The sequence below is a fragment of the Ascaphus truei genome, chromosome 3 (genome assembly GCF_040206685.1).
Source record: "Ascaphus truei isolate aAscTru1 chromosome 3, aAscTru1.hap1, whole genome shotgun sequence".
NCBI lineage: Eukaryota > Metazoa > Chordata > Amphibia > Anura > Ascaphidae > Ascaphus > Ascaphus truei.
Window position 1 is genome coordinate 83887183 of NC_134485.1, and position 27705 is coordinate 83914887.

The 27705-nt window shown below is 44.1% G+C and overlaps 1 protein-coding gene across 2 annotated transcripts; it reads right to left on the minus strand.

The window, feature by feature from the left end:
- Positions 1–3599: 3599 nt before the first annotated feature.
- On the minus strand, positions 3600–25966 carry LOC142491616 (myeloperoxidase-like). Of its 2 annotated transcripts, XR_012800439.1 has the most exons (15): positions 25847–25966; positions 25676–25761; positions 23776–23869; positions 21915–22090; positions 19783–19906; positions 18717–18846; positions 17411–17617; positions 15539–15854; positions 13571–13731; positions 11058–11310; positions 10449–10619; positions 9335–9572; positions 5789–5997; positions 3957–4732; positions 3600–3913 (listed from the first exon to the last, which is right to left on the minus strand). XR_012800439.1 is itself a non-coding variant. In XM_075594433.1 (14 exons), the coding sequence occupies exons 1-14, from the start codon at positions 25876–25878 to the stop codon at positions 4710–4712; spliced, it is 2220 nt and encodes a 739-aa protein (XP_075450548.1). In that variant the 5' UTR covers positions 25879–25966; the 3' UTR covers positions 3600–4709. The 2 variants fall into 2 exon arrangements, 1 of the variants encoding a protein (XP_075450548.1); XM_075594433.1 differs by having other exon boundaries at positions 3600–4732.
- Positions 25967–27705: the final 1739 nt, after the last annotated feature.

Below are 27705 nucleotides of genomic sequence, written 5' to 3' on the forward strand. Positions count from 1 at the left end.
AAACCCTGCAGCCTCCAGTGTCTCTCCCACCCGCCGCCCGACATCGTTCAGCCCCACCCCCCAGCACAAACCCTGCAGCCTCCAGTGTCTCTCCGCCCGCCGCCAGACATCACTAAGCCCCCTGGCACAAACCCTGCAGCCTCCAGTGTCTCTGTCACCCGCCACCCGACATCGCTCAGCCACCCCCCTTGCACAAGCCCCGCAGCTTCCCGCGCCTCTCCTGCCCGCCGCCCGACATCGCTCAGCCCCCCCCCAATGCCCGGCACAAACCCCGCAGCCTTCAGTGTTTCTCCGCCCGCCGCCAGACATCGTTCTGTCCCCCCCGCACAAACCCCACAGCCTTCAGTGTCTCTCCCACCCACCGCCAGACATCGCTCAGCCCACGCCCCCCGGCACAAACCCCGCTGCATCCCGCGTCTCTCCCGCCTGCTGCCCGACATCGCTCAGCCCACCCCCGCCCCTGCCTTTCACCCCCTCTGCCTTTCACCCCCCTGCCTTTCACCCTCCCTGCCTTTCACCCCCCTGCCTTTCACCCCCCCTGCTTTTCACCCCCCTGACATTCACCCCACTGCCTTTCACCCCCACCTGCCTTTCACCCCACCCCCCCACCCATGCCTTTCTCCCCCCGCCCATGCCTTTCACCCACCCCCGCCCATGCCTTTCACCCCCTGCCCATGCCTTTCACCCCCCTGCCCATGCCTTTCACCCCCCCACCAATGACTTTCACCCCCCCGCCCATGACTTTCACCCCCCCGCCCATGCCTTTCACCCCCCCGCCCATGCTTTTCACACACCCCCACCCATGCCTTTCACCCCCCCCGCCCATGCCTTTCACCCCCCCTGCCCATGCCTTTAACTCCCTCACTCCCCCCGCCCATGCCTTTCACCCCCACCCATTCTTTTCACCTCCCCCGGCCTTGGCTTTCACCCCCCCCCCTGGCCATGGCTTTCACTCCCCCCCTGGCCATGCCTTTCACCCCCCCGCCCATGCCTTTCACCCCCCCCCATTCACACCCCCCCACCCATGCCTTTCACCCCCCCCACCCATGCCTTTCACCCCCCCCGCCCATGCCTTTAACTCCCTCACTCCCCCCGCCCATGCCTTTCACCCCCACCCATTCCTTTCACCTCCCCCGGCCTTGGCTTTCACCCCCCCCCTGGCCATGGCTTTCACCCCCCCCCCTGGCCATGCCTTTCACCCCCCCGCCCATGCCTTTCACCCCCCCCCCCATTCACACCCCCCCACCCAAGCCTTTCACCTCCCCCCACCCCTCCCTTTTACCTCCCCCCCCACCCCTGCCTTACACCTCCCCCCCGCCCTTGCCTTTCACCCCCCTGCCCCTCCCTTTCACCCGCCCCCCCTCCCTTTCACCCGCCCCCCCCCCGCCTCACACCCGCTCACACCCCATCGGGACACACACCTCACATTTTTACATCACTTATGTCAGCAAAATATACATTGTACTGTGGTGTGTTTACAATAAACCATTCTGAAACAACATTGTATTACATTTTCTGCCATGTTTCCTTTCAACATTATTATACAACCTTTCCACGAAATAGTCAACCTATTGTTCCCCTATTTATAACTAATACTACCTATTATGGATTTACATCATGGGCAACGCCGGGTATATCAGCTAGTATATAATATAGTGTGTGTGTCAGGATTAGAGCTTGCAGGGATTGTGTATGTTTGTACACAATTTCCTTACTTTTGAAAAATAATTCTACATACCCCCATATAGTTCCGCAACGTGCACTAAATTCACCCCCTCCTACGCTTACCTTTACATGGGATTCGGGAAGGAATTCAACATAATTTGGGAAAACAATACCTTCTGTGACAATATTATACTTAAGAGGCGCTATACAGATGATATTCTCATAATCTGCAAAGGTGAGAAGAACATTTTAGACTCTTTTTTAACTTTTATCAATCACAATGACTTAGGCCTTGTATACACAATTGAACTACACTCAGAAGAAAGAGGAGCCTAAGCACCAAAGGTTCCATAAAAATATCGCTGGGCCATAAATATCGCCATTTTTTGGAGCTTTACTACCACGGTATTCAGAAAGCGTCGATTAGCAGCCATCTGAAAGTTCATGAAATGGGCTATAATCCTGCGGCAAAGTTATCGCCTCTCTCATAAGTAGTAAATGGCTCATGACTGGCATTTTGTTGATCAAGTGGTTATGAACTTTTTTTTTCATTCTGCGATATTCTCGCGACACATGCAATATCCCATGTGCCTATTTAAATGGTGTATTTCTTTAAATCAGTCTCTGTGCTGTTGGGCGTGAGTGAGAGACAGACAGAGCTCGTTGTTTTGAGGAGTTGGTATTGCTAGAGAGTTGTTGTGAGATTTGAAAGGCTTGTCTTCTGTTGTTTTGTTTGCTTTACTATTTTCTGTTATTGTGAGTTTGAAAGTTTGTTGTTAGTGCGTAATTTATTTTATTTATATGTTATTTGTGAGTAGTTGAAGAACGGGTTGGTTTGGCCGAGCGTAGGGGAAGTGTCTGTGTGAGTGGCCATGTGAGTTGCCATGTGAGTGAGCATGTGAGCGAGCATGGGAGTGAGTGTGGTAGTGAGCATGTGAGTGGCAATGGGAGTGAATGTGTGAGTGGCCATGTGAGTTGCTGTGTGAGTGAGCGTGTGAGTGGTGGTGGGGTGTCTGGTGGTGGTGGTGGGGGGGTGACTGGTGGTGGTGGGTAGAGTATGAGTCTCCAGCAGTCTCTACCATTGGAAACAGGGGAGGCCAGTCAGCAGCAGAGTAGCTCAGTGGTTCAAGCGAAATATAAGATTTAACGGAAAATTGAGGAAAATAAAGTCCTTGTGACTGAGATTATGCAGCGGTATGATCGTCTATTTGGGAACTTAGCCGGTAAGAACATCAATACCAATTATTTGGATACTAATAATTGACATGTATTCATTAACATTTGTGCTAGACATTGATATGACATGAGCATATACATGTGATTGTTTATGTAGACACACATGCTATCAATTAGTGTTAGCAACCATGTTCAGATTTCAAATAATTTGCATGTTATATATATATATATAGAGATATATATTTAGCTACGTTTACCTACATTTTGCTACTCTTGATGTGCACAGATACTCTTTGTCCAACATCACAAATGTTACAAGCGTTACAACTTAATCCTGTTCTGTTAATAACATATGCCCCTTCACAATTCTATTTTGTTGCATATCTCAAGTCAAGACATCAGGCCGGGTGAAAAAGGAATTGTGGAAAGAGGTAGAAGTATCCGTATCCGCTTGTGGCAATCAACTCCGAACATATATGAAATGCAGGAAACGTTTCGGAGATATCAAACGCAATGTGAAATCTAAATCAGATACTTTTAAGTGCAACAGCTACTGGTGGAGGACCTCCTGACCCAAATTTAAGGTTGACGGAGATGGAGGAGCAGGTTGCTCAAATCCTTATCCCCTTATCCCCTGAGTTTATTGGACATAGGGATCAAAGGTCACTTCTGTGAGCTGGCTGAACAGGAATTTGATATGTTTGTGTGTAGCGAACATTCATTTGTACACAAGAGAAAACAACACATTGTAAATCAGATTGACTTCAATGTATATTTATTAATAAAAGATTGTTTTCAAGTACATTAATGCCACACAAAAAAATGACAGCAAGGTATGAAAAGCTATTCCAACAGAAAAAAAAAGCATAAGTGGTACCTACTGATTGGACAAAATGCCTAATGATGTAGAAAGGAAGAGTATACAGGCTCTGGTGCCATACAATTCTAATGAAGGAAATGTAAGTATACACAGGTATACCAAGTTCACCTACTTTTCTATACATATTCTACTCCAGTGGTGGGCAACTCCAGTCCGCAAGAGCTATCAACAGGTCAGGTTTTCAGGATATCCCTGCTTCAGCAAAGGTGGCTCAATTAGTGGCTCGGTTGAAGACCTCCACTCCACTTAGAGGCTGTTCCATTGTAATCCACATACTCTACCTGTTCTTCTAAACCACTCAGGTGTCATAGAACAACCTCCTGCATTAAAGAGAATACTACTTCATGTGCCTGGTTATATATTATTTGTCACTCCTTTATTCCTGAGTGTTCGTCAAACTTGATGATGTTTGATGAATACTCAAGTTGTTTTCACATTGTTTCCAACCTTGTGATCACTTGATATTGCAAAGTCCAGATTTCCTTACTTGTTGGGAGCATCACACTATCTCTTTGTGTCCTAAGCTTTCTGATGTATGTAACCCTAATGTATATTTTGCAGAGAGAGAATGAGTACTGTAGTAGAGTAGTAACATCACTGTTTTGGAAGTGGGTGAATCCCTCTGTCAGCTCCTTGTGAGTTTAGGCAAGTCAAAATGGTAGATTGTAAACTCCATTGTGCAAGGACTTGTGCCAATAAAATTCTATGCACAATGCTTCCTACATTGTTATATAAGGAAATATATTATCATTTCTCTGCACTGAAACATTGTTTTACTCTGATTTACTTCCCCCTCAATGTTTAGAAACAGTAACATGCAGTTTTTATTTATATATCATGTAAATATGTAAGAAGCCAAATCGATTACGTGTGAAAGGTAAAAAAGTGGAGGAAATATTATAATACAGCATGCAGTATAAGTAGTTAAATGCATGAGTGTTGCACATAGTAGGATCAAGAGAATTCTGCAAATCTTGTTCCGAGGCTTCTACATAGAGAAATCTTCAGGCTCTGGAATTGAAAGACAGAAAATAATGTAATAATGTAATAATAATGTACTCATTTCTAAATAACCAACTCCTAAATGTAACAAACCTTATCTGTACCACCAAACTCGACCTGAACCTCTCTCAGAACCAGAATCCAGCACCCTATCTTGGTCCTTAAACCAGACCCAACCGAAACCTCAAGAAACTCCACAATCCTTAACCGTAACCTAAACATGCAACATTAACTTAACCCCAAACAAACCTATACCATAATCTCAATCATACATTTCAACATCAACCTGCACCACTAACTCTTTCTATAACCCCACCCTAATCCCAATTTACACAGCAAACCCCAATTTATCTTGTTCCTTTACTCTACATTTCACCATTCCCAACTACTGTATAACGCTTATCACAATAGTCAGGCTATTGAACTTCCAACCCAACCTCAGCTTGTACAACTACTCCCAATTAACCATATTAATATTTATAACCTCATCTATAAAACCTAGCCTCAATCTATACTACTAGAAACAACCTAACCCTAATGTGCACCACTGACATGAGACATTAACCCAACTACAACCTGCACTTCTTCCCCTAGCCGACAAGACCAGTAAAACCAAAGTGCAGGCTGAACCATAACTATTAAAGCATGTTTTACAGCAGCGCTCTTCAACTAGTTTTCTACAGGGGCAGGACGTTAAAGAAATTTGTGAGGAGTATTGCAATGTTAATATATATATATATCTATATATATATATATATATATATATATATATATATATATATATAGATATATATATATATATCAAAACATACAAATCTTTATACTTCAATCAAAGAACAATAATATGAACATGTAACAAATAAATGTATGTTTGAATCATATATTTTTATTAGCTTGGCTGAAAATACAATGTGACAATTTGCTGGACCTGAAATTAGAAGGAGAAGATGGTCATTGGGACACTCACAGGCCCTTAGCAGGCAGGCAAAGTTAGAGCCCTGTTTATCAGCATGAATACATAAGAGAGGTCAAAGTTCACTATTGCTTAATGTTCCCTAAACTTACCAGCTCCTTCCCTATTCCTCCATGGATTCAGGTCCAGTGCTGGGATCCTGGAGCAGTTTACGAAATCTCTAGGGTATGTGTTCCCCATGAAGACATTTATGGGGACCTCTGTAATCCTGGTGTTTTCGCAGATGACACGTGCCAGAGTCACCCTTTCTATTGCGCTCCGCTGAGCACCAGTGAATACTGATGGTCTCTCATAATAAAAACTGCAGAAAAAAAACATTGTCACAGCCTAACACAATCAGAATCTTGATAATCTAATTGGCTCCATTATACATGTAACCCTATGTGTGATAAGCTCACACACACTCACACTGACCCCTGGCAGGTTTCTCTCCAATGTGACCTGGACATGTGACTGTGATGGACATGAGAGTAGCCAATAATAACTGCTGTGGAAGAGAAGGGAGAGGAGCCTGTAGGAAGGGGGGCGGCCATGTTGGATCAGATCTGCGCAGACCTGTGTGCTATCAGATCCGGTCGAGGTTTGCAGAGTGTGCATGTGGCAGCTTGAAAAAGAGCTACAGTTCCAGACGTGGAGCGAGAGACCAAGTGCCACTGGAGGTGCCTCTCAACGGCTATAAAGACACGGTGATACAGAAGCACCTTTTCAAAGAACAGACCTGCAACAGGTTCAGTACACCACGAGCTCCCACGGTGTGCTGGCACCATCCTAAGCCAACATTCCCAGGATTGTGTGGCTATTATACCACTGACACTGACTCACACCTACGCAGTGTTATTTGGGGATTGTATGTTACATGTATACTGTGTGTAGTGATCCTCATCTGAGTATCACAAGGTACTAGATTCAGTAAGGTGCCAGTAAACTAGTTTTATTGTCCATACTGTTTGTGTTATTCCTACCGTCTGACCATAAACCATGTGTGGCCAAGTAAGTTATTATGAGGGACTCAAGTCCTAGCCTCAGCTATAGTTCTACGTGAGAGCCAAAAGTAGAGGGGTTAACTATACATTGTGAAAGTTAAAGGTGCACACTCAGTTTTTTTTCCGCTGGAGAACAATTTGCCTGTTTAACACTATTCTATGATTATACCATGTAATTGTACATATTCCCTTCTCTGTCAGAGAAACAAGCAGTAGAATGAGAGCATGCAATCTTCTCAGCACACAGTGACACCCCCTTAATGGAGGAACTAAAGGAAGTGACCCCCTCCGCAACCAATTTGCAGGATGCACTGAGGGAACCCCAATTAAAAAAAAACACATTAAAGAGACTCAAAAAATGCATTAGTCATCATACTGCAACCCCCTTATCTCTGCAATTTATTAATGTTGGCAACAGAGGGTACAGTATATTTAACCACACTGTATATCTTCATAGCCTCATGTATTGTAGGACCATGACTGCCTTTAGTCATTTTAGCTGGCAACTGTTCCTAAGGAGGGTGGCATAATATGATGGTCGTATCAGTTCTGCTGGGATCAAGCAATAGAGGGTGAGTGGGATAAAAATCCACAGTTACACAAGTCAAATAACTCCAGATTACAACAACAATACTACACAATCCTGGTGTTTAAACCCACCCCCTGGTCAGGATTATGGGATTAGTAAAACTGCTCTCTGTAGTGAGAAAGGGCTTCAAGACCCATAATGACTATAAATAGGAGTTAGTTAAAAGGTAAGTGTACTATGCTGTATGTATCCTATGTCCCTGACATGCTGGCCAACATGTGAAAACGCCTTTCAGAGAGATGAAGGTTTTGAGATGCTGTTGGGTTTCAGATGACAATGCAGGAGCATTACATTAGTATGAGTGACATACTGTATTTTCAAGGAGAAAGCTGAAATGGGATACACAGAGTTTTTCATCTAGAGATCAGCGAGTTTCCTCCACAAATAATTAGAGTTGGCAGTTTGCTAAGAGGGGTTCCCAACCTTTGTTATAATTTACACTGGGGGCTCACAAGGACCTACAGTTGTACTCTGTACTACGAAGCCACAAGCTGTTGTGAAATGGAAAAGGGCCACAAGACAATCACAATTTTCAAACAAATGCAATGATTAGCTAACACTATGGAGAAGAAGACGTAAGAATATGTAGGAACATAACATATATGAACAGAAACCTTCATAAACCTATTCAAGATGTAGATGACTATGTACTAAAGAATTATTCTTTTTATTTATTTATTTTTTAGCAAAATCGATGCAAATAGAGTCATTTTCATCTTGCTGTGCATCTACGTATTCATGTTCATGAAGATAACAGGGAAACGGCACTCACTAGGGAAATCCTGGTATTTATCTGGTGTCAGGCGAGATAAAGGGTGGATCCAGGAAAACCCTTAATATATATCCAGAATTATAGCAAAAAAAAGCCTAGCTGATTCACTCGGACAATCAGAAGTATACAATTACATTTCAACCAGGGTTCCTCTGGAACTCTTGGGTTCCCCGGGCATCCCTAAAATGTTCCCTGTAATTTTAAGGTAATTTTAAAATTGTACCAATTATAGAAGAATTTACAATGCATCTGATCTCAGACGCGCTGTTAGAGAGGGTTGGGGTTCCTTACAATGCATTTGATCACAGACACGCTATTAGAGAGGGTTGGGGTTCCTTACAATGCATCTGATCACAGACGTGCTTTTAGAGAGGTTGGGGTTCCTTACAATGCATCTGATCACAGACATGCTTTTAGAGAGGTTGGGGGTTCTTACAATGAATTGTGCTGCAGATGAGCTATTACAGAGGGTTAGGGCCCTTTACAATGTATCTTTTCTCAGACACGCTGTAGAGAGGGTTGGGGTTCCTCAAAATTCCACATAGGGTTCCTTAACCAAAAACAGGTTGAAAACCACTGGTCTAAGTGACTCAGCTACACTTTTCTTCCTGTTTGCAGGGGATTTTTGTGCTATAATTCTGTATCTATGTATCAAACATTTTGCTCCAGTTTGTGCCCCAGGTGTATCAACTGGCTATATGGGGAGTGTCAAGATGTTAGAGAGGAGTTACATAGTGCACAGAATATAATCAGATGAATGCGCGCAATATTTGCTCCCTACAAGGTGCGTCAGAAAATCTGCAAGTTTAAGATGTCGTTAACTTTCTGGCTTCTAGCAATCGGCAGCAGATGTTAAAAAAAACCCAGTTTCTTACATTTCATGCCACTGTACTTGAAAAACAAGTGCAATGTGTCAAAACACACGTTCTCTGCTGAAAAACAGCCTCAATAGACAGCCCCTATACTGTTATGGGGCGTATTGATAGTGTTGTTGTGGTATAGACCATGGGTGCGCAAAGTGGGGGGTGCAAGATTTTTCTGGGGGGGGCTCGGCGGCTGCAGAGGCCCGTGCTTGGGGGAGGGGGGGGTTGCGGCATTTAAATTTAGTGCCGGGGGATCACGTGAGGCCTCTGCAATGGCAGAAGATTTTAGGTAAGACGGGGGGGCGTGAGCACAGGGGCTGGCAGGCAGGGGGGCGCAGCGCACAAAGTTTGTGCACCCCTGGTAAAGACCATAATAAGGTTGCTAAAGTCTTCAATCTGTATCTACAGTATCTCGAGTTAATCCCACTTACCTGTCTCCATCTCGGGCCCTACGCATCTGGTTCCCAATCAGGCAGGCGAGCAGCTGCCCAATTCTGCCATTGGGCACAAGAGGCTCAGCGACACCTGCAACCCAGATGTCCATATTTGCGGGCGTCCCATACAAGTTGATGAATTTCTGAGCCAGCCCCCTGTTGTTCAGCACCGAGGCCAACGCTTCCAAATTTTGTGGCTGAGAAAAACCACAAAACCTTCTCCACGCGTTGTATCCTGAGTGAAAGAAAGAGCGAGATAGTTACTTGTAGATGTATAATAGATGCGGAAGACACAACCTAATAGGGGAAGGAAAAAACCTGGGCACTGCGGATTTTTGCTTAGAAAAGTTATTATAAGCCAAAGATATATGACGTTTCGGCCTCAATGGCCTTTCTCAAATGCAAATGGCATAATGAACAAACAACATAAAAAAGTTCCATAAATAGACCCCACTACATGTGTCCTTAATTGTCCCTGATTGTTGTAATTGTCTTCCTTCAGTACATGTCCGTCACTTTCCAGTGATGCATGGGCAGAGCTTCATCCTCCTTCGCTCCTCAGTCTCCTTAATTTGTAAATTTACAACCTAATAGGGCCCAGATCCACAGAGGTCTGTTAACTCAGTGTTAATAATGGGGCGTTATCAAAATCAATAACGGACGTTATTTTGCATGTGGCACAAAGCTAATACGCCAAAATAAGGCTGTTGCATGTCTCATTAGCATAGGTTTTAACAATCTTAAGTTAGCACTGCCTTGTGTTAGCTTCAAATAACATGGCTCATGATACACCTGCCTTACCTAAGGTGGCGTTACTCCCATCCAGACCCTGAAATAGGGGTTTGCAGGAGTGGGGCAGGGGTCTCTTCTTTGCTAGAGTCTCGAGTTACTTTTATACATCCCCAAACACACGATTTATACAATACACAGAGAGACCCCTGCACACAAATAGAACCACACCTGTAAAACCTGGAAAATATGCTAATTTAAATAATTTGACTACCCAGATTGGCATATTTCGCAGGTATCTCAGGTGTGTTCCATTTCGTGCACAAGTGTCTCAACTAGCGAAAAAGAGTCTCTCCCTCTCCCGTTCCCTCCTTGAGGTTACCTGGAATCCCATGCTCTCGGCCTCGCTGCAGGTTGAGGGCTGGTAGGTCGAAGGCAATGCGTTTGAGGAGTTGGAAGAGACGGTCTCTCAGCTCATCAACAACCAGCTGGTTCTGACGGTTTAATTTCGCTCGATTCGCCATGAGGCCACGAAGTAGAGGATCGATACCACCTGCGTAATAAATGTCGGTTAAGCAGGCCTGCAGAGCATGAGGTTAAAACTCTGAAATTACAGGTGCCATGGGAGATGTGAGACCGCAGTGCAAGAGATGAGAGTGTAAGAATGTGAGGAAACGTCCTCAAAAGAGAAATGCATGAGAACCTTACAGACTGGGAAAATGGGAATTAAGTCGGGTCCATTGCATTACGATAACTTTTATGGATCTGGATGAGAGCTTTAGAAAGAAAGTGTGACAAATAGAAGGCATAATTGCAAGGCAATCATTTGATTGATCCTATATTTAAGGTACAAAAAGGTTTGTCATTTGAATTACTCAGAAACACTTTCTTAGAGGGAAAATCAGCTTCATGCTTGGGATGTTCTTTATGCTTAAATTTCTTATGCTGATAGGACGTGTTCACAGTGAAGAAGTGTAATTCATTAGTTTACCTTCTCTCACCACTCTCCAGCTGTTGAAGAAGGTCTGGTGAAGCGGGAGCTCTGGTCCTGGATTCAAGGGTCGGTAACGGTCCACCAGCCGGTAGATGAAGGGCTGGATCAATGTGTGGCCCATGCGGAAAACGACAGTGAAGACGTTGGCCACTCGCGGGTCCACAGACTCATTGTAGCCTGTGTATGGTGGAAGAACCCGAGGCAGCTCCGAGCCCAGCAGCAGGGGCAGCCAATCCTTGAAGGTTATTTTCTGCCAACCCAAACAAGTAGGATTATTTGGATGACTCGAGGAGGGGTAATAGGGAAAGAATATAGGTAAAGGGAGTCAAAATGCACCTGCAAAATACCAAAAAGAAACACAATAGCAGCACACAGCCAGACTGCTACATATATTTATAAATCTGTAACAATGTGGCTGTGCATTGCTACTTTGTATCTCTTTGGTGCCTTGAAGTAGTTTGGTGGTGCACACACCTCCTGAAACAACTTATTGTTTGCATGAGGTCTAAGCACTAAAGAGCCCTGGTTTCATTATGTGCGAGCTGCATATGTTCGCCTTTCATCAATTCATTCTTATGAGTATTGGCTCCTCAGGTTCATTATTCTCAAGATCATGGCTTCTATCCAGTGTTACTGGGGACTGAGTCAAAATCACTGGTGGGTCCCCAAGATCAAGTGGGACCCAGCAACTCTCTCTGTCCAGTGCAGAGGGAGAGGGAACATTGCTGCCATGGATTGTAACGTTTCCTTATTTTGCAGTGCACTGCAAAACACTGTGCCACTCCCCTCCTGTGCACAACATGAATACAGAGTGTAAAGAGAATGTTGGGGCTGTTTTCATCAGCACGCTGGCACTAGACATCTGACCAGAGGGGGTTTGTTGATGATTCTTAGGCTGGGGCCATGGTACTGCAGATCATGCGGAGGCATCCGCACGCTCAGCGAACAGACTGCCTTAAGGCAGTATTCGCGTCCATGCGCCGTGCGGGCGTGGAAGCAGGAGGGGGTGCGCGTTGCGTGAGAAATCAGTTAAACTGATTTCTCATCGCGACAGACAGGTCAAGTGAGCGGTTCGCCCAATGAGGGCGAACCAGCTCCGTGACGTCACTAGGAATGCCCCCAGGAACGCCCCCCCGGCCCGTCCACCATGGCCAGGGAAAGCACCTGCGTGCCTACGCACAGGAGAAGGCACCATGGCCCCAGCCTAACTGTGACTGCAATGTCCCTACTCCATGTGCACCAGAAAGAGAGAGATACTGTACAGTACTCCCCCCCCACCCCCACATCACCCACACTCTCCCCACAACATATGTGTATCCCCACACATGTATACATCATGTTTTCCCCACGTAATGTCCCATAGTAGGCACCTAAAATTTGTTTTCCCCCCCTCGTGGACCCTTCATGCACAAGTCCGACCCTGGTTCATCAATATTATCCTCTCCCTGTGAGCCAGTGACATAAATAGACATGCACAAGCCCCCGGGCAAAAAACTTTTTAGGGCCCCATTAATATTAATACGGACTGTAATTTTTGTCTTCCTCCTCCATCCTCTCCCTGATCCTCTCTCTCATTATCCCCCCTCATCACCAGCAGATCCGCCCCTGGTCTCTCTATCCTCCTCAGCTCGCTCTCTCCTCCTCAGCTCTCTCCTCCTCAGCTCTCACTCTCCCCTTCTCTCTCCCCAGCTCTATCACCCCTTACCTCTCTCCCCCTCAGCTCTCTCTCTCTCCCCCTTAGCGCTCTCTCTCTCCACCCCAGTTCTATCTCTCCCCCTCCCCCAGTTCGCTCTTTCCCCAGCTCTCTCTCCCCTCAGCTCTCTCTCCCCCTCAGCTCTCTCTGCCCCTCAGCTCTCTCACTCCCCCTCAGCTCTCTCTCCCCCTCAGCCCTCTCGCTCCCCCATTAGCTCTCTCTCTCCCCCTCAGCTCTCTCTCTCCCTCTCAGCTCGCTCTCCCCCTCAGCTCTCTCTCTCCCCCCTCATCTCTCTTTCTCCCCCCTCAGCTCTCTCACCCCCCTCAGCTCTCCCCCTCAGCTCTTTCTCCCCCTCACCTCTCTCTCCCCCTCAGCTCTCTCTCCCCCCCCCCTCAGCTCTCTGTCCCTGTCAGCTCTCTCTCTCTCTCTTCCCCTCAGCTCTCTCTCTCTCCCATGCCTACCTTTGGCGGGAAGAGATGTTCAGAGGAGCAGCCGGCAGAGGAGCTGTGGCAGCAGACACCGTAAGTAAGAAAGACTTCTGGGTCAGACTGCTAGAGGGCGCTCCTCCCCTGCCTTGCTGAGTCCTCTACCGGGTTGCTTTTCCTGTAGCACGGGAGTCCCGCTACCGCATACCATCTCCCCCCAGCCTGTCTCTACAGGGGTGGGGGGAGAGTGGGCCCCCCAAGAGTGCGGGCCCCCAGGCTTTGCCCGGGCTATAGCTACGCCCCTGCTATGAGCACTGACGCTTTCCATTATTAAGGATGGGAGAAGAGTACAGTGTGCTGCAAAGAAATGATGTGAATAATAGTTACTGTACCTGTAAGATCCCTCCTACAATCTTCCGAGCTTCTTGATACAGAGTCTCCGAGGACCAACGTGGGTTCAACCTGCGAAGCTGTGTTGCTATACGATTGTGTTCTCGCACGAAAAGTGTGTGAAAAGCAGTGAGACCAGGTTGCTCACTGACACGAGGGTCTCCTACAACCAACACACGCCATCAGAAAATAACATTATGTTTACCAACATGAAAAGCAAACATTATGACAGAGCTGGCCAACTTCAGTCCTCAAGGACCACTAGCAGGTCAGGGTTTCAGGGTAACCCTGCTTCAGCACAGGTGGCTCAGTCAGTGGCTCTGTCAACAACTGACTCAGTCAATGACTGAGCCACTGATTGAGCTACCTGTACTGAGGCAGGGATATCATGAAAACCTGACCTGATGGTGGCCCTTGAGGACTGTAGTTGGCCAACGTTGCAATATGAGCTGTTATCTACTGATGCAGCGGTCGCTATTCGAACACATCACGGCGCCGATTTTGAGTTCTCTGCTGTTCCCCACGCAGCATGAACGCGGCCAATCGCCCCAGGCACCCGCGCTTATCGCGGATGTTTTGTTTGAATTTCGTGGATTCTGTTTCTTCGTTTACAATAAAATGGACGAATTGTAATGTGTACAGTACTGTGCTACTGTGTCATTTTCATGTTTTTAAAAGCCAGAACACTAAAATTCGTTTTTCTGCTCTCGCCGCGCTCACATCTTAGTGCGGGGAGGCTGGAATTCATCCCGCGGTTTCAAATCGGGATTCCAATGTACATGACGCGTGAAGTGTTCGAATAACGGCCGCTGCATCAGTAGCAATGCCAATAATTGAAGTGCCTTAAAAAAAAAAAAAAAGCAGTAGAGCTTATTGGAACTCATTTTAAAAAGGTATATGCCATATTTATGATCTAAAAGCAAAAAAGGAGATTCTTAAATACATATTTTTGTGACTGTCATTTCTTCCATCAATGCTTGTGTCACATTGGACTTTTATAATCTCACTAAAAATGTCTGGTATAGCTAGACCTGTTAATGTAATATGGAATCAGTGGGCTACTTCAGCCATATCCCAGTAAGCAAGGCAAGTATTGCAACCTACATTCCTGACATGTACGGGAGAAGGAGCGGCTCAGTGAGTGAAGACACTGACTGGCACTGAGTTTGAAACAGAGGAACCTCGTTCTATTCCTGGTGTCAGCTCCTTGTGACCTTGGGCAAGTCACTTTATCTCCCTGTGCCTCAGGCACCAAAAAACATAGATTGTAAGCTCCACGGTTGTAAGCAGGGACCTGTGCCTTCAAAATGTCTCTGTTAAGCACTACCTAAAACTAACAACGCTATACAAGAACATGTTATTATTATTATCATGAGAGTGGTCCAGTTAATTGGTCTCCATTTTCATTGAAATGAAGAACTATTACAGACCAGTATGTACTAAGATTAGACTTAGGCTAAGGCCCCGCTCTCTCAGTCAGCGCACCAGCACTGCAGACAGGTGGGGCGCTGACAGACACAGATCGCGGTCAGCAGGGAGCCGGGGTGGGCTCTGATCGTGGTGCCGTCCACCCTCTCCCCCCCTCCCTCCCTTTCCCCCCTCCCCCCCCCCCCACACACACTTTAATAACCCGCAGCTCCTTCCCTCCCCTCCTTCCCATTGGCTGACTCGCGTACCACGTGCCGCGTCAACACCGAAAATCACTAGATTCTAGCAGAATCGGCCGGCTGACGCGTCACAGTACGTAGTCAGCCCTGCCGGAAGTAGGCAGCGGGGGCAGGGACCATTCGGGCAAGGGTCTGGTGGTTCGCGGCCCCCGCCGACCGCAGCGGGTTCGCAGCCTTAGAAAACAAAGCCTGGATTGTAAATTTATGATGACATATTGTCAGATTGCACATGCTCCCGGGGATTAACGTCCCTCCTGGAAGGGAACACATTATCCTATATACTATACACCATCCAGGACCCACCTCCCAGGAAGCAGGGGATCCCAGACGATCTGTTCGTCAGGACGCAAAAGTCCTCCTCGATCGTTTCAAAGGGCAGGAATGGGAGCCCATTATCAGTGAACCTTTGGTTAATGGCCATCAGGCCCAGGTTGCTGGTGTTGTTGCGGAGTTTGGCGGCAAGTGGCAAATCACTGCCGTACACCTGACTCCCATCGATGAATGACGTGAGGATATTGATCTGCTCGCGTATAGGAGATCCCGGGGTGCAGACAGGAGACGAGCGGAACATTGGAAGACAGTCGCTCCGATTACGGATTCGAGGGTCGTTCGGTGGAATCTGCAAATTGGAATGAGTAATAAAAAGCCTTGTAAATGCATATAAACATGAGGGCTACAGTACGTACACTTTCAGGGTGTATAAATATAAATCAAGCAACATACACTCTACCGGTGCACTACTCAATGAATTAGAACAATGAATAAGCCGCATGAGCAATATACTTCTAAATGCCACCACACACAGTGCAGTGTGAAACACACATAATGCAACAAACACACACTGCCAGTGCCAAGTACACATACATACAACCAGTGGTGTATTTTGCATCAGGCCCGAAAGGGTGGCAATATTTGGGGACAGCAAATTTTCCCTTTTTTCCCATATACAGAGGCCCCGCTGTCTTCCCCACTGATTACCGCGGGGAGAGAGTGGGGCCTCTGTAACGTTCTTACCTTCTCCTTCATGCCGCGCTCCTCCTCCTTCGCGGTCGTGTTGTCAAATGACGCCAGGACGTTGTGTTGCCATGGCAACGCAGCACCATGTGACATCACGTTACCATGGCAACGTGACACCTTGTGACGTTGCAGCGTTACTTGACGCTGCAATGCGGAAGGAGGAGGAGGAGGGCGGCTCTAAGGTTTAAATCTTCCACTGCGTACAACACAAACTCTAACAATTAAACGCTATTAAATGAAGAACAGTCCTGCTGCATCAATGACAGCCGATACCTGTCCCAATCTAATTATGAAAGCACAATTAGCTCACTTTATTTTAACTCACTTTATTTTATTTAAATTGAATGGGTAACAATTGTCATGGAAAATAACAAAATAGCTGTCCATAAACTGTTTACGTTCTGGGTTATGTAGGATAATGCAGTTAAGTATCAATTACAGAGGGGGGAGGGGGGAGGGGGGGAGAGGGGGGGGGAGAGGGGGGGGGAGGGGGGAGAGGGGGGGGGAGAGGGGGGGGAGGGGGGAGAGGGGGGGGGAGGGGGGAGGGAGGGGGGAGGGGAGGGGGGAGGGGGGGGGAGGGGTAGGGGGGGGGGGGGGAGGGGGGAGGGGGGGGGGGAGGGGGGAGGGGAGGGGGGGAGGGGAGGGGGGGAGGGGGGGAGGGGAGGGGGGAGGGGAGGGGGGGGGAGGGGGGAGGGGAGGGGGAGGGGAGGGGGGGAGGGGAGGGGGAGGGGAGGAGGGGGGCAAGATTTCTGTCTGAGATTTTGCTGGGGGATTTGCAATCTCACGCCTTAATTAATAGCCTGTGAATATGTCATTTTGTGTTTGCCTCATTTGCATACACAATTTGCGTGTCACATATATTTGAACTGCTGAAGTCAAATCACGACAGGAAAAAGAAAAGCTGTTTTCGTGTAGTGTGGTTATGCAATAGCTGCCTAATAGATATGGTGAGATGCAATGCTGTGTGAAAATGGCCATTATCAAAGTTTATTCGATAGGGCCCATAATCTCACATGTATTGGCAATTTATTAATAAAATTAAATATTAATTTAAAAAAAATGAATAATAAAGATAAATAATATTGCAGACATGTAGATGTTATCATATAGCTCCGCACAGGTTCATAAGCAGCGAGAATGTTGTGTGCTGTTAGTTACCGGCAGAGGAAAACAGGGGGGCTCGCGGGCACAGCTGACTTCACAGTCTATGCCCTTCAGGAAGGTTGACCTTGCTGGGGTCTCAGGAGAGAGGTCTAGGTCATGATCTGTCCACTGTCCCCACTGCATGAAGATGAGGGCCCGGTCTTGGTCCAGCGTAATGTTCTCAGTAGGAAAACGGACAATTTCATTTGATACTGCACGTGACTGATAAAAACACCAGAGTGAGGGAAACAAAGTATAATGTTATTATAGGGAAGCGTGAATGGTTATATTATGTTTTGAAAAACATATTTTTATTATTGTCATATTGGAATGGGAATAGACACAGTGCAGATCAAAATGTATGTATGTATGTCAAGTGGCTGTACACCCTCCTCAGCCCTAATCAGTAGGGATACTGGACATACAAGACCAGGCCAGCCAAGAGTCCCTCACTTGTTTATGTGCCACTTACACATGTACAGAATGTGAATACATTGAGTACATGTTTTACTATAAATGTGATATTTTTTGATCTGCTCTATGTCTATTCCCATTCTTTTATCCTGGGGTATACCAGCATATATCTTCAAGAAAGAAATGCCACAACCCCAGGTTTGAGATAGGCTTTATTTGCATCTACTTCTTGTAAGTAGAGTAACCTGGAGAAGGAGTGGCTCAGTGAGTGAAGACACTGACTGACACTGAGATTGCTTCAGGGGAGCCTGGTTCAATTCCCAGTGTCGGCTCCTTGTGACCTTGGGCAAGTCACTTTATCTCCCTGTGCCTCAGGCACCAAAAACATAGATTGTAAGCTCTACGGGGCAGGGACCTGTGTCTGTAAAGCGTTGCGTACAATTAGCAGCGTTATACAAGAGCGCACTATTATTATTAACCTTAAGAGCCAAGATTCCACTGGCTTTTCATTTTTGTCACAACAGTATACACTGTATTATTTTTCATTTTTGGGTTGAAAAATGCTTTAAGCGGTAACCAGATGGAATATTTAAACTTTGGCTTATGTACAGTATATTACTGCACATAAAGACAGCAGCGACGCATGTAATCATTTCTAGAGATATCAACCTCCAATTACCTAAATCAGTGAGATTTAGGATTCAGGACCAGAAAATGTATATTAAATCGAAAAATACTGACTTCTATCAGGGAGACTCCATTGAAGTCTATGATACTGCCGATGCTAAAAATAAATCAGACTCACTCCAAATCAATGTGACTGACTGAAAATCAGAGAGTTGACAGGTCTGGGAGTATCATTACGAGGGGCTCAATATAATCATTATTAGGGGCTGGGCATTATTACCAGAGGAAGACGGAACCCATTAATCCTGCGGTTGTCAGTCCAGCCACGGGGAAGGGCCACGCCGTCCTCGTATTCAGCCGGCAGCAATCGCATAAACCCTGTGTTGGAAGCACCAAGACTGGGGTTCTTCCTGTGAATATGAACGATAGGACATCACTTGCACTCAACCAATGTCAAACTCACCCACCAGCAAAACAGCAACAAGTTCTCAAAGTCACCACCCACCAATTGAAGTCTGTCCATCTACTGTACTTTCCATCATGCTCTGCGTGCCCCAACCTGAACCTCATCTGCTGGCTGGTTCTTCCTTCCACCAATTGGGCTACCTACTCCACTTTATCAAAACTAGCTGTGTAGGAGCATAAGCGAAAAGCATGGTGGGAGTACTGATTACCTCTGATGTCATGATCCCTTATTAGTGGCCACTTTTTTAATACTTTTCTATGTTAATGAAATCAATACAATCTTTGATATTTTTATAGATCATATCTGTCTTCATTTAGAAAGTGTGCATTAAAATGCTGGTTTGTAGCTAAGTGGCAGGCCAATCTGTTTTAAGGGGTCAGTTGCCATTTCAGCTAAGAAAGGCACAGAAGTACTCACATAAAAACCTAGAAATCCAATCTAAATCACAAAGAAATGTGTTTTGGGGACTTTTTATGTGTTCATATACCTATTCACTTTTAATCTTCTTTAAAAAATAAGACCATTGTTTTTTGAATGTTATCTGAATCTTGCTGACACCTGATCCATTATTGCCCAGCACCTGCCAGTGACCAAAGAACCATGAAAAAAGTAATGGTTCTGTAAGTTATTTCATTATAGTGCAATCCTGTTAACCAAAGTGTGACTGGGAGCAAAGGGTTAAACTATTGGACAAACTTGTAAGATCCAACTTTTAAAAGAGAAAAAAATAAGTGAAGGGTAATTTTATAAAAGCAAAAACCATGCTCATTAAAATTAAAAAGTACTGTCACTCTATGTAGCTCCATGTTCCTTATCCATCTCACCTAAGTCACTGGTACAGTAGATGCCCATGTGGTTCTCTGAAGTAAAAATATCTCACCTGTTGTTACACTCTCCAGATATGGTGCGATAGGGGCCGGTGTTGTGACAAACCCTGGGAAGATTCTGGGAAGCACAGCCAGTCACCTTGTAAATAGTGTTCAGCTGGTTCTCTGTCAGAATGTCTGTAAGGACAACATTTCTACCATTACACTGCAGCCTGAGGCACCTTCTAATGGACCAACTTGACACTTCATTATGGATAAAGAAGTACACAAGTTTTTGAGACCCCACAAGTCTATTCTTTAGATGCACTATCGAAAAAGTTCTACTACAGGCTGGCAACATCCTCTCAATATCCTACATCCTCTTCCTCCTGCCCAAACCACAAGACCTACCAAATAAATAATACAGTTTTATGGAAAATAGCTTTTAGAAACATACCAACCTCCTTGTTCCAATGTCCCTTCCTTTTAGATTGTAAGCTCCTTATCCTTACCCATTGTATCAGTTCATGTATGTCGACATTTTATAGTTATTGTCTTTAAACCCCATTGTATTTTGCTGCAGAATAAATACATGATAATAATCTTGATAATAATAATCTATAAAGAATATAGGAACAAAGGACCTTAAAAAACTCAATGTTATATTAGACACGCTTACACACCTGCATTCACAAAACAGACCATCCAACCCAATATAATTGAATGCATTATTTACTGGATTATATTATGTACGTCCCCCAATGAAGAGGGATTTATGCCAACATCAATTTTCAGGGACTGAAATGGTAAAAGGTATAGGGGACCTAAAATAACACTACATACAGTCTTTTATGTCTTTTGTGTGCAGAGTTTTAACTTTTGACAACATATTTTTCTGTACTTGGGTCACTGGAGGTGCCACCAATTGTCTATTGTCACTATCAGCTCATATTTAAAAATATATCATTAAAATATGATTCTGAACCACCTGTTATAAACCAGGTGATATAAAATGTAATGGGACATGGCACCTTAATTTAACACTACTCCGCTCTGCAGAACACGGGCATACGGAAGAAGGGAGAGAGAGTTTGTTTGCCTCTCTGTCTCTGTATGTCTGCATTGTATGTGTATGGCAGTCTACATATGTGTGTATGTGCATGTCTGTGTATGAGCGTGTGTATAGTATTTCTGTGTGTGTGAGACGGTGTATACATGTGTATGTGCATGCATGTGTATGCATGTGTGTGCATGTGTGTGTGTATCTTTGTATGTCAGTATGTGTGAGTCAGTGTGTCTTTATGTCTTCTGTATGTATGTAGGTGCAGTATGTCTGTGTGTGTATATAAATCTAGTGAAATTAACTATGATTAATTACTAAACTAAAGCAACAGGATTTTTTTTCTTTGAAAAATATAAAGTGCAGCCTCCAAGTTACACCAGTTTTGTCCTGATAAATAGAGCAAATATAGTGTTAGAGGCTCAGTCAGAGGAGTTAATGGTAATGATATCTTCCTTGCCTGCCATATCATGTTGAATAAGTTGGATATACTGTACTTTATATTGTAACATCAATACTTAACATAACATAGGGAGAAGGAACGGCTCAGTGAGTAAAGACACTCACTGGCACAGTTTGAACCTGGTTCAATTCCCTGTGTTGTCTTCTTGTGACCTTGGGTAAGTCACTTTATCTCCCTGTGCCTCAAGCACCAAAAACATAGATTTTAAGCTCCACGGGGCAGAGACCTGTGCCTGCAAAATGTCTCTGTAAAGCGCTACGTAAAACTAGCAGCGCTATACAAGAACATGCTATTATTATTATCTGTTATCTTGTGCAGTGTTAATGCAAATGTATTTTATTATTGTGTAAATAAAATGCATATAACATAGTGGAAAGGTTTGATGGGCAAAAATAAGTTACCTAATGGGGGATCCAAACTAGTACTTTGCCGAAGACAAAATAGTATCATTCTGAAGGGTGTTTGCACTAAAGTGTTATACAGTAGCTATCATTATCTTTCATCAATGTGCATTCAAATGAAGGGCTATCATCACACTCTAATAAATGTACGTTTAATGGATGTTCCCCATTGATATTTGTCAATACTATAGCTTTTTCCTAGAGCAACATATTGCAGTAACTAGTTGATGATAAGTGCAGTTTTGCAACATGACAATCAGAGGATTCGTTAGTATCTTGTACCTGAGATATTGAAGGGTCTATGGTGGAAGTTCTTCACCCTCTCTGTCAGGAGCTGAAGGGTGGTGCCCATGTAATCAGCAGCTCGGATAGCATTTCTGCTGCCCGCTACAGGCTGCTTAAAGTATGCCATGAGGTCACCTGCATTCACATTCCTCGTCCTCAAACGTTCCTTCAAGCTAGATGAGATTGACAATAGTGATGCACAAAGATGTGATCATGAGATTTTACTGAGCAGCAGTCCCACCTACAGTAGGACCAACGTGGACCCAAGAAATGTTTTATACAGATGCAGCCACCCGTATCCAATCACTTGCCTTGGAAAATCTGGGGCAATCTCCCAATAAACTGCAACATTTCTGTGATATTGCTGCAGAAAGGCTAATGGCCCATTGGATTAACACAGCGGGGTGTCCCTGCAGTCCCATTCAAACTGAATGGGACTGCTGGGACCCCTGCTGTCTTAATCCGATGGGCCATTAGTCTGGCAGCAGAATCTCACAAATAGTTTTACTGAGAGATGCCTTTGTTTTTACCCAGGCAAGTGATTGGATACTGGTGGCTGCATCTATAGGTTACAGCTATATGATTACCAACGTTTTTTAGAAACGCAAACAAGTCATAGGACTCTATGTATCAAAGGCAAAATTTAGACGTGCAGTCATTATTTTGTCGCAACTTGTGCTGCATATACACACACACACACACACACATATATATATATATATATATATATATATATATATATATATATATATATGCACAGGCAGCACCTATGTATTAATCTTACTTGTACACGACAGATCCTCCTAAAACAAGAAGGACACAGCGCCATAGTGGGCGTGAAACATGTAGGAGGAGGAGTATTGTCATTTTATGTCGTTTTCATTAAAGACTTTTTTAACCTTCAAATCTGGTGAGTTCCCCAACTTCTTATCATAGCAAGCGGTAGTCCACTCGATCATTTTTTGTTTCTAAAACAAGAAGGAACCATAACTCCAGAGGTCTTCATACAAAAAAAAGACATTTTAAACCCCACAGCTCGAACGTTTCTTTTTGTTTTTTTTGTATGAAGACCTCTGGAGTGCCGGTTCCTTCTTGTTTTAGGAGGATGTGTCCTGAATTACAGGTCTCCCCAGCGGGGGGTGATCGTTCTGCACCTGAGGCAGTTACATCAAACCAGTGAGTGCACCTCATTCTTTCTTCTTGTAATCTTACTGGTGCCATTTACGGGTATGTCTGCGTCTCTCTGCGAGAGAGATTTATGGAGCAAGTGGAAGGCGTTAGGGCGGAGTTACATTTGTAAACTGGCGCTGCTCATTGTATTGTATTAAGAAATGTCTGGCTTGCGATACTTTTCATGTTTTCTGCATTGGTTCTCTCCCCCACCATAAATATGGCGCAAGTCATTTTTTTTAGCATAGAAGAATAGCACAACATGCGCCAAATACTATTAATAAACATGTCACGCTCCAGACAGAAAGAATGCAAAACATGTTTACACACATGCATCAGTGCCGGCCACTTTCTTGATACCTCCTGTAGACCCCTTAGTACTTTAAAATAATCGTTTAGCTACTTTTTAAAATTTTGATTTTTTTTCAATCTATATTGTAGTTAGAGGCAATTTTTAAAACGACTCTCTTTTGTAAGCTTTACTCTTCATTTAACTTTAAATTAAGATATATTGTAATCCTAATGCCCACTCAAGACCATTGAAAACTCGACCACAATCTAATGCCCAAACCATCACCACCCCCCAGGAAAAAGCTACAACTAAAACCAAAAGGGTTAACTTTTAGAACAAATGTTTCCATGCCCTCCCCCCCCCCCCCCCCCCAAGTGTACATCAGCAAACTCTCACATTTTTCGGGTGTGTGTATAAGCTGTATCCACCAGCTGCTTTGCCTCTTTTGTGCAGCCGAGAATAAAGTTGTTGTCCAGTTCCTCAACTCCATCTGTAAGAAGCAAACCCTTAGGTTATATCACCAAAACCTTGATGTATAATAAAAACACTGGGGGGGAATAACCAGGACGCCGCAAGATCAGTCACACTTATTGATTTTACCATATGCAACGTTTCCCAGAACACGTTGAGGTGCGCAGTGTATTGGCATTCTCTATACTTGGCATGGGGTTGAGCTGGTTCAGCCAGTAAAATGAGTGGCACTGTGACTACATCAGTGGTGACAGGTTTGACTCCATTTCGAGTATGAATGCTAGATTCTTGTCACCGTTGGCAGATGCAAACATGAGAGTGTACCAAGGCAGAGAAAAAGGATGCACGGCTCTATTTCTGTGTGCAAAACTGCATCACATTCACCAAACCGCTTCTTTCCTCTGGCGCAGATTGTTAGACTAACAGTAAACTTTAGGCAGATTTTTGGAAGCATAGTGAAGGAAAGAAAATCTCTCCCCCACCTCATTCAACTAACACTCCCCAAGTCCCCAGCTGGCACATACAGGGCACAATTAGAGCAAAATGCTAGGATATATTAAAGCAGAATGAAAGGAAAATGATCCAGATTTACTCCAAAATGGCATTGATACATAAACCCCATGAGATGGTAAATAATTCTGTATAAATATATAATGGCATGTTGCTGCCCCCCCTTGGCAGTAGAACAGGGCTCTACTGTATGTACTGTACCAAAGTCATTTTGGAGCAAAACTGAAACCTAATCTGTAATGTCGAGCTCTGCATCCATTAGCTCTGCACTGAATAGCAACAAAGAAAACAAAAGCAAAATTACCAACAAATTACAAATACCAGCATTTCCTTATTTCCGTTTTTTATTATAGGAATGTGCTTTCATTTTCAGATCTCTGACTTAAAATAGTATGACTGAGGCGCATTGGTCAAAGTGTATTCAGGAAAGCCTAATTCTGTTAAATATGGGGAGACAGAGTCGGACCCTGTTTCCCCTTTTTGCTGTGGTTATGCTATAAGGAAAAAGACACAGGCCCTATTTAAAATGATTCCATTCTCTTCAATAACAGAAGGGAACATTTCAGTCCCTGCTAAGACCGAAGTGAACTACAGTAAGACGAGCAGTAACATTTAATAGGTTACATGTAAGTGGTTGACACTAATTAAAATTAACAGACACCTATACATATTTTAAACCATTCTTTTAAACTTTTAATATTTCCACATTAAACAAATACTTTGCAACGTTTTTACAATTTGTATCTAGTTTATTAAAAAACAAACAAAAAAAAAACCTGTTTTATATACAGATAAATTGTAGATCCAGATGTAATTACCTCTTGCTCTTTTGGTTGAACTAGTTATGTTGCCACTGTGGGCCAACAAGACAAAGAGAACTAACAATCATTTCCAGAATTAAGTGGAAAATAGAAACTTACATGTATCCAAATTATTCCACAGAAAATAGGTGAACATAATTAAGGATCATACAATCTTCCTAAGAAAGCTGATTACATTTTAAAATTGTTTAAACCCCCTTTTTTTTGCCTGCTATTGGAGATTGACTCTTTACGTTAAAAAAAAAAAAAAGTAAATAGCAAAGTAATAGAAATTAATTTGAAGGGGCTTATTCTATATCAGCCAAACCGACCTGTTGGGCCCGAAGTACCCCATGGAAGTCAATACACCACTTCGGCTGACATAGAATAATCCCCTTAGTCTACAAAGCCACTGTCCTTTTCTCTACCTATTTTGCACACATTAATTGAACCTCTTGAAGTTACCATTGAGTAACTAACAGAGTATATAAGAAGATAGGAGGAGAATGAATTACCATAATAGGAAGATGTACTTGTCCTCACTAATCCGAGGAGCAGCAGGATCCCAAAACCAGCTCGCAGGGAAGTCATCATCCATCCCCTTATAGAGACAGGAAAAATGTTCTCATCCACTTACCATAAACCATTTACTGTGCATCATCAACAAAACCTCAGCAAAACCTCACCTGCCCTGGTCCCTTCTATGAATGCAATCCATGTCACACTCTAATTTTATAAGGGTGAGCAATGTGTACTCTATGACAGGAGAAACACCCAGTGGGAGGGAGTGTGTGTTGTAGTGATACCCACAGGAAAGGAACTTTGACTGTGGATAACCACTAGCAGGTAGTTGCTGTGGTTGGGAGGAAGCTGTAATAGTAACGTCTGTTTAGACCTTAAGATAAGATCTGTTTGTTTGTGAAACCATCACCCCTTCACTGCCAGAAGGGGCCTGCAATTAATTTATCTGCCATGTGTTGAAAACCCCTCTGACAGTGAAAAAGGTTAACATTACCCTATGGTTCCAAACTGCAAAGTAACGGAATCTCCATCAATTGTTACAGAAAGGTTATTGGAGAAACATTTCATTAATAGACACTCAAGTAAAACCTTTTTGCAGAGAATACTTCCCCCCCCCCCCCCCCCCTCAAAAATGTGATATATATTGGATTTTATAGTAAACTTCCTTCAAGGATCACTGATTTGGAGTTAGTCATACTCATTGAAAGACACTTTCGGGGGTCCATGTACTAAAGTCTCCCAGCTGCAAATCTAGGGTAAACCCAGTGCAAAAACAACACCATATTTATCAAATAATAGGAATCCCATTTTTACTTATTAGAGTATTTCCTTTGGTAAATATGCTGCATTTCATTTGCACTGGTTTTGCCCCACTTTTGGATCCAGGAGACTTTAGTATATAACCTCCTCAGTCTCACTTATCCCTACCATCAACAGCCTCACGGGCCTCAATAGAACGTCACCCTTTCATATCATGATTATTTGTTCCAGTGAGTGATTTGACTCCCTGGATCTGGAGCTATATAAAAAAAAAATTTTGCCCTGAATGTATTTCTGAAACACAAGAAAGTACAAACAATGCCAAATGCCCAAAACAATGACATACTGAAGTAAATAATGTACAGAAGTATTCATATCAATATGTTATTGCGATACAGTCGAGAACAATGTTCATATTCATTTGTAATAACTGGTGGCAAACCAAGCACATGAAAGTTGGAAGGATAAAAAAAGTGATCAAAGTTCAAATGTACTAAGTGGTCCTAGTCCATAAGACTTCCTCCAGGGAATGGGCAGTAAGGTGTCTTCAGGCGCTGGAAGGGTTCTCATGGTACAGCACTGCTTAGTTGATATGGCCCCAAATCTCTCAAGGTACAAGGTGGGGGTGGGAGGAGGGGAGCAAAAACAGTGCAAAGGAATTAAACTAGAAGGCGAAAAAATATCCTTCTTTCACTGGGATAAACTTTTCTTAAATATGGTAGTGTTTTCTGCACTGGTTTTGCAGCCAGGAAACGTTAGTTAATAGACCGCAAGAAACTTGTGAAAGATATGCACGCCTGAGTTTATTTGGTGTTTGCTGGACCTGTATATAACTATCTGCCATGGTGCCTCCTTCCCATAACTTGTAACCTCGATTTCCTCACTTCCTTCTTAACCTGCCCAACTCGACCCTGCATGACACTTGAGATGGTTGGTACAGAGGAAGAGGCCCCTCGCTCATGTGGGACTTTCAGACACTCTGCGTTCTCTCTTTCTTCTTGGTCATACACATATTACATAGTGTAATACAGAATACAAAAGTTCTATAAACAGGGAGAGTAAAGACGTGCAAAATGTTTGCAGCTAATTATTTTTTTAACCCCTATTCAGCAAAATATAAAACAAAATGTGAAAAAGTTTGCAAGTGCATTTGGGATACTTCTGCGCATCTCTTGTGGTGGAAAGCTGACCAGTCTTCCTACCGTGCGATCATTTGCGATCATTTGCATGACATTATCCAGAATCTCTGTGTAGTTTAATTGCG

Coding starts and splice junctions, on each gene's coding strand:
- LOC142491616 (XM_075594433.1), bottom strand. CDS start 25,878: ATGGATTGCATTCATAGAAGGGACCAGGGCAG. Junction 18,847..19,782: donor TCTGGAGAGTGTAACAACAG/GTGAGATATTTT, acceptor TCATATTCACAG/GAAGAACCCCAGTCTTGGTG. Junction 4,733..5,788: donor GAGGAATAGGGAAGGAGCTG/GTAAGTTTAGGG, acceptor TTTCAATTCCAG/AGCCTGAAGATTTCTCTATG.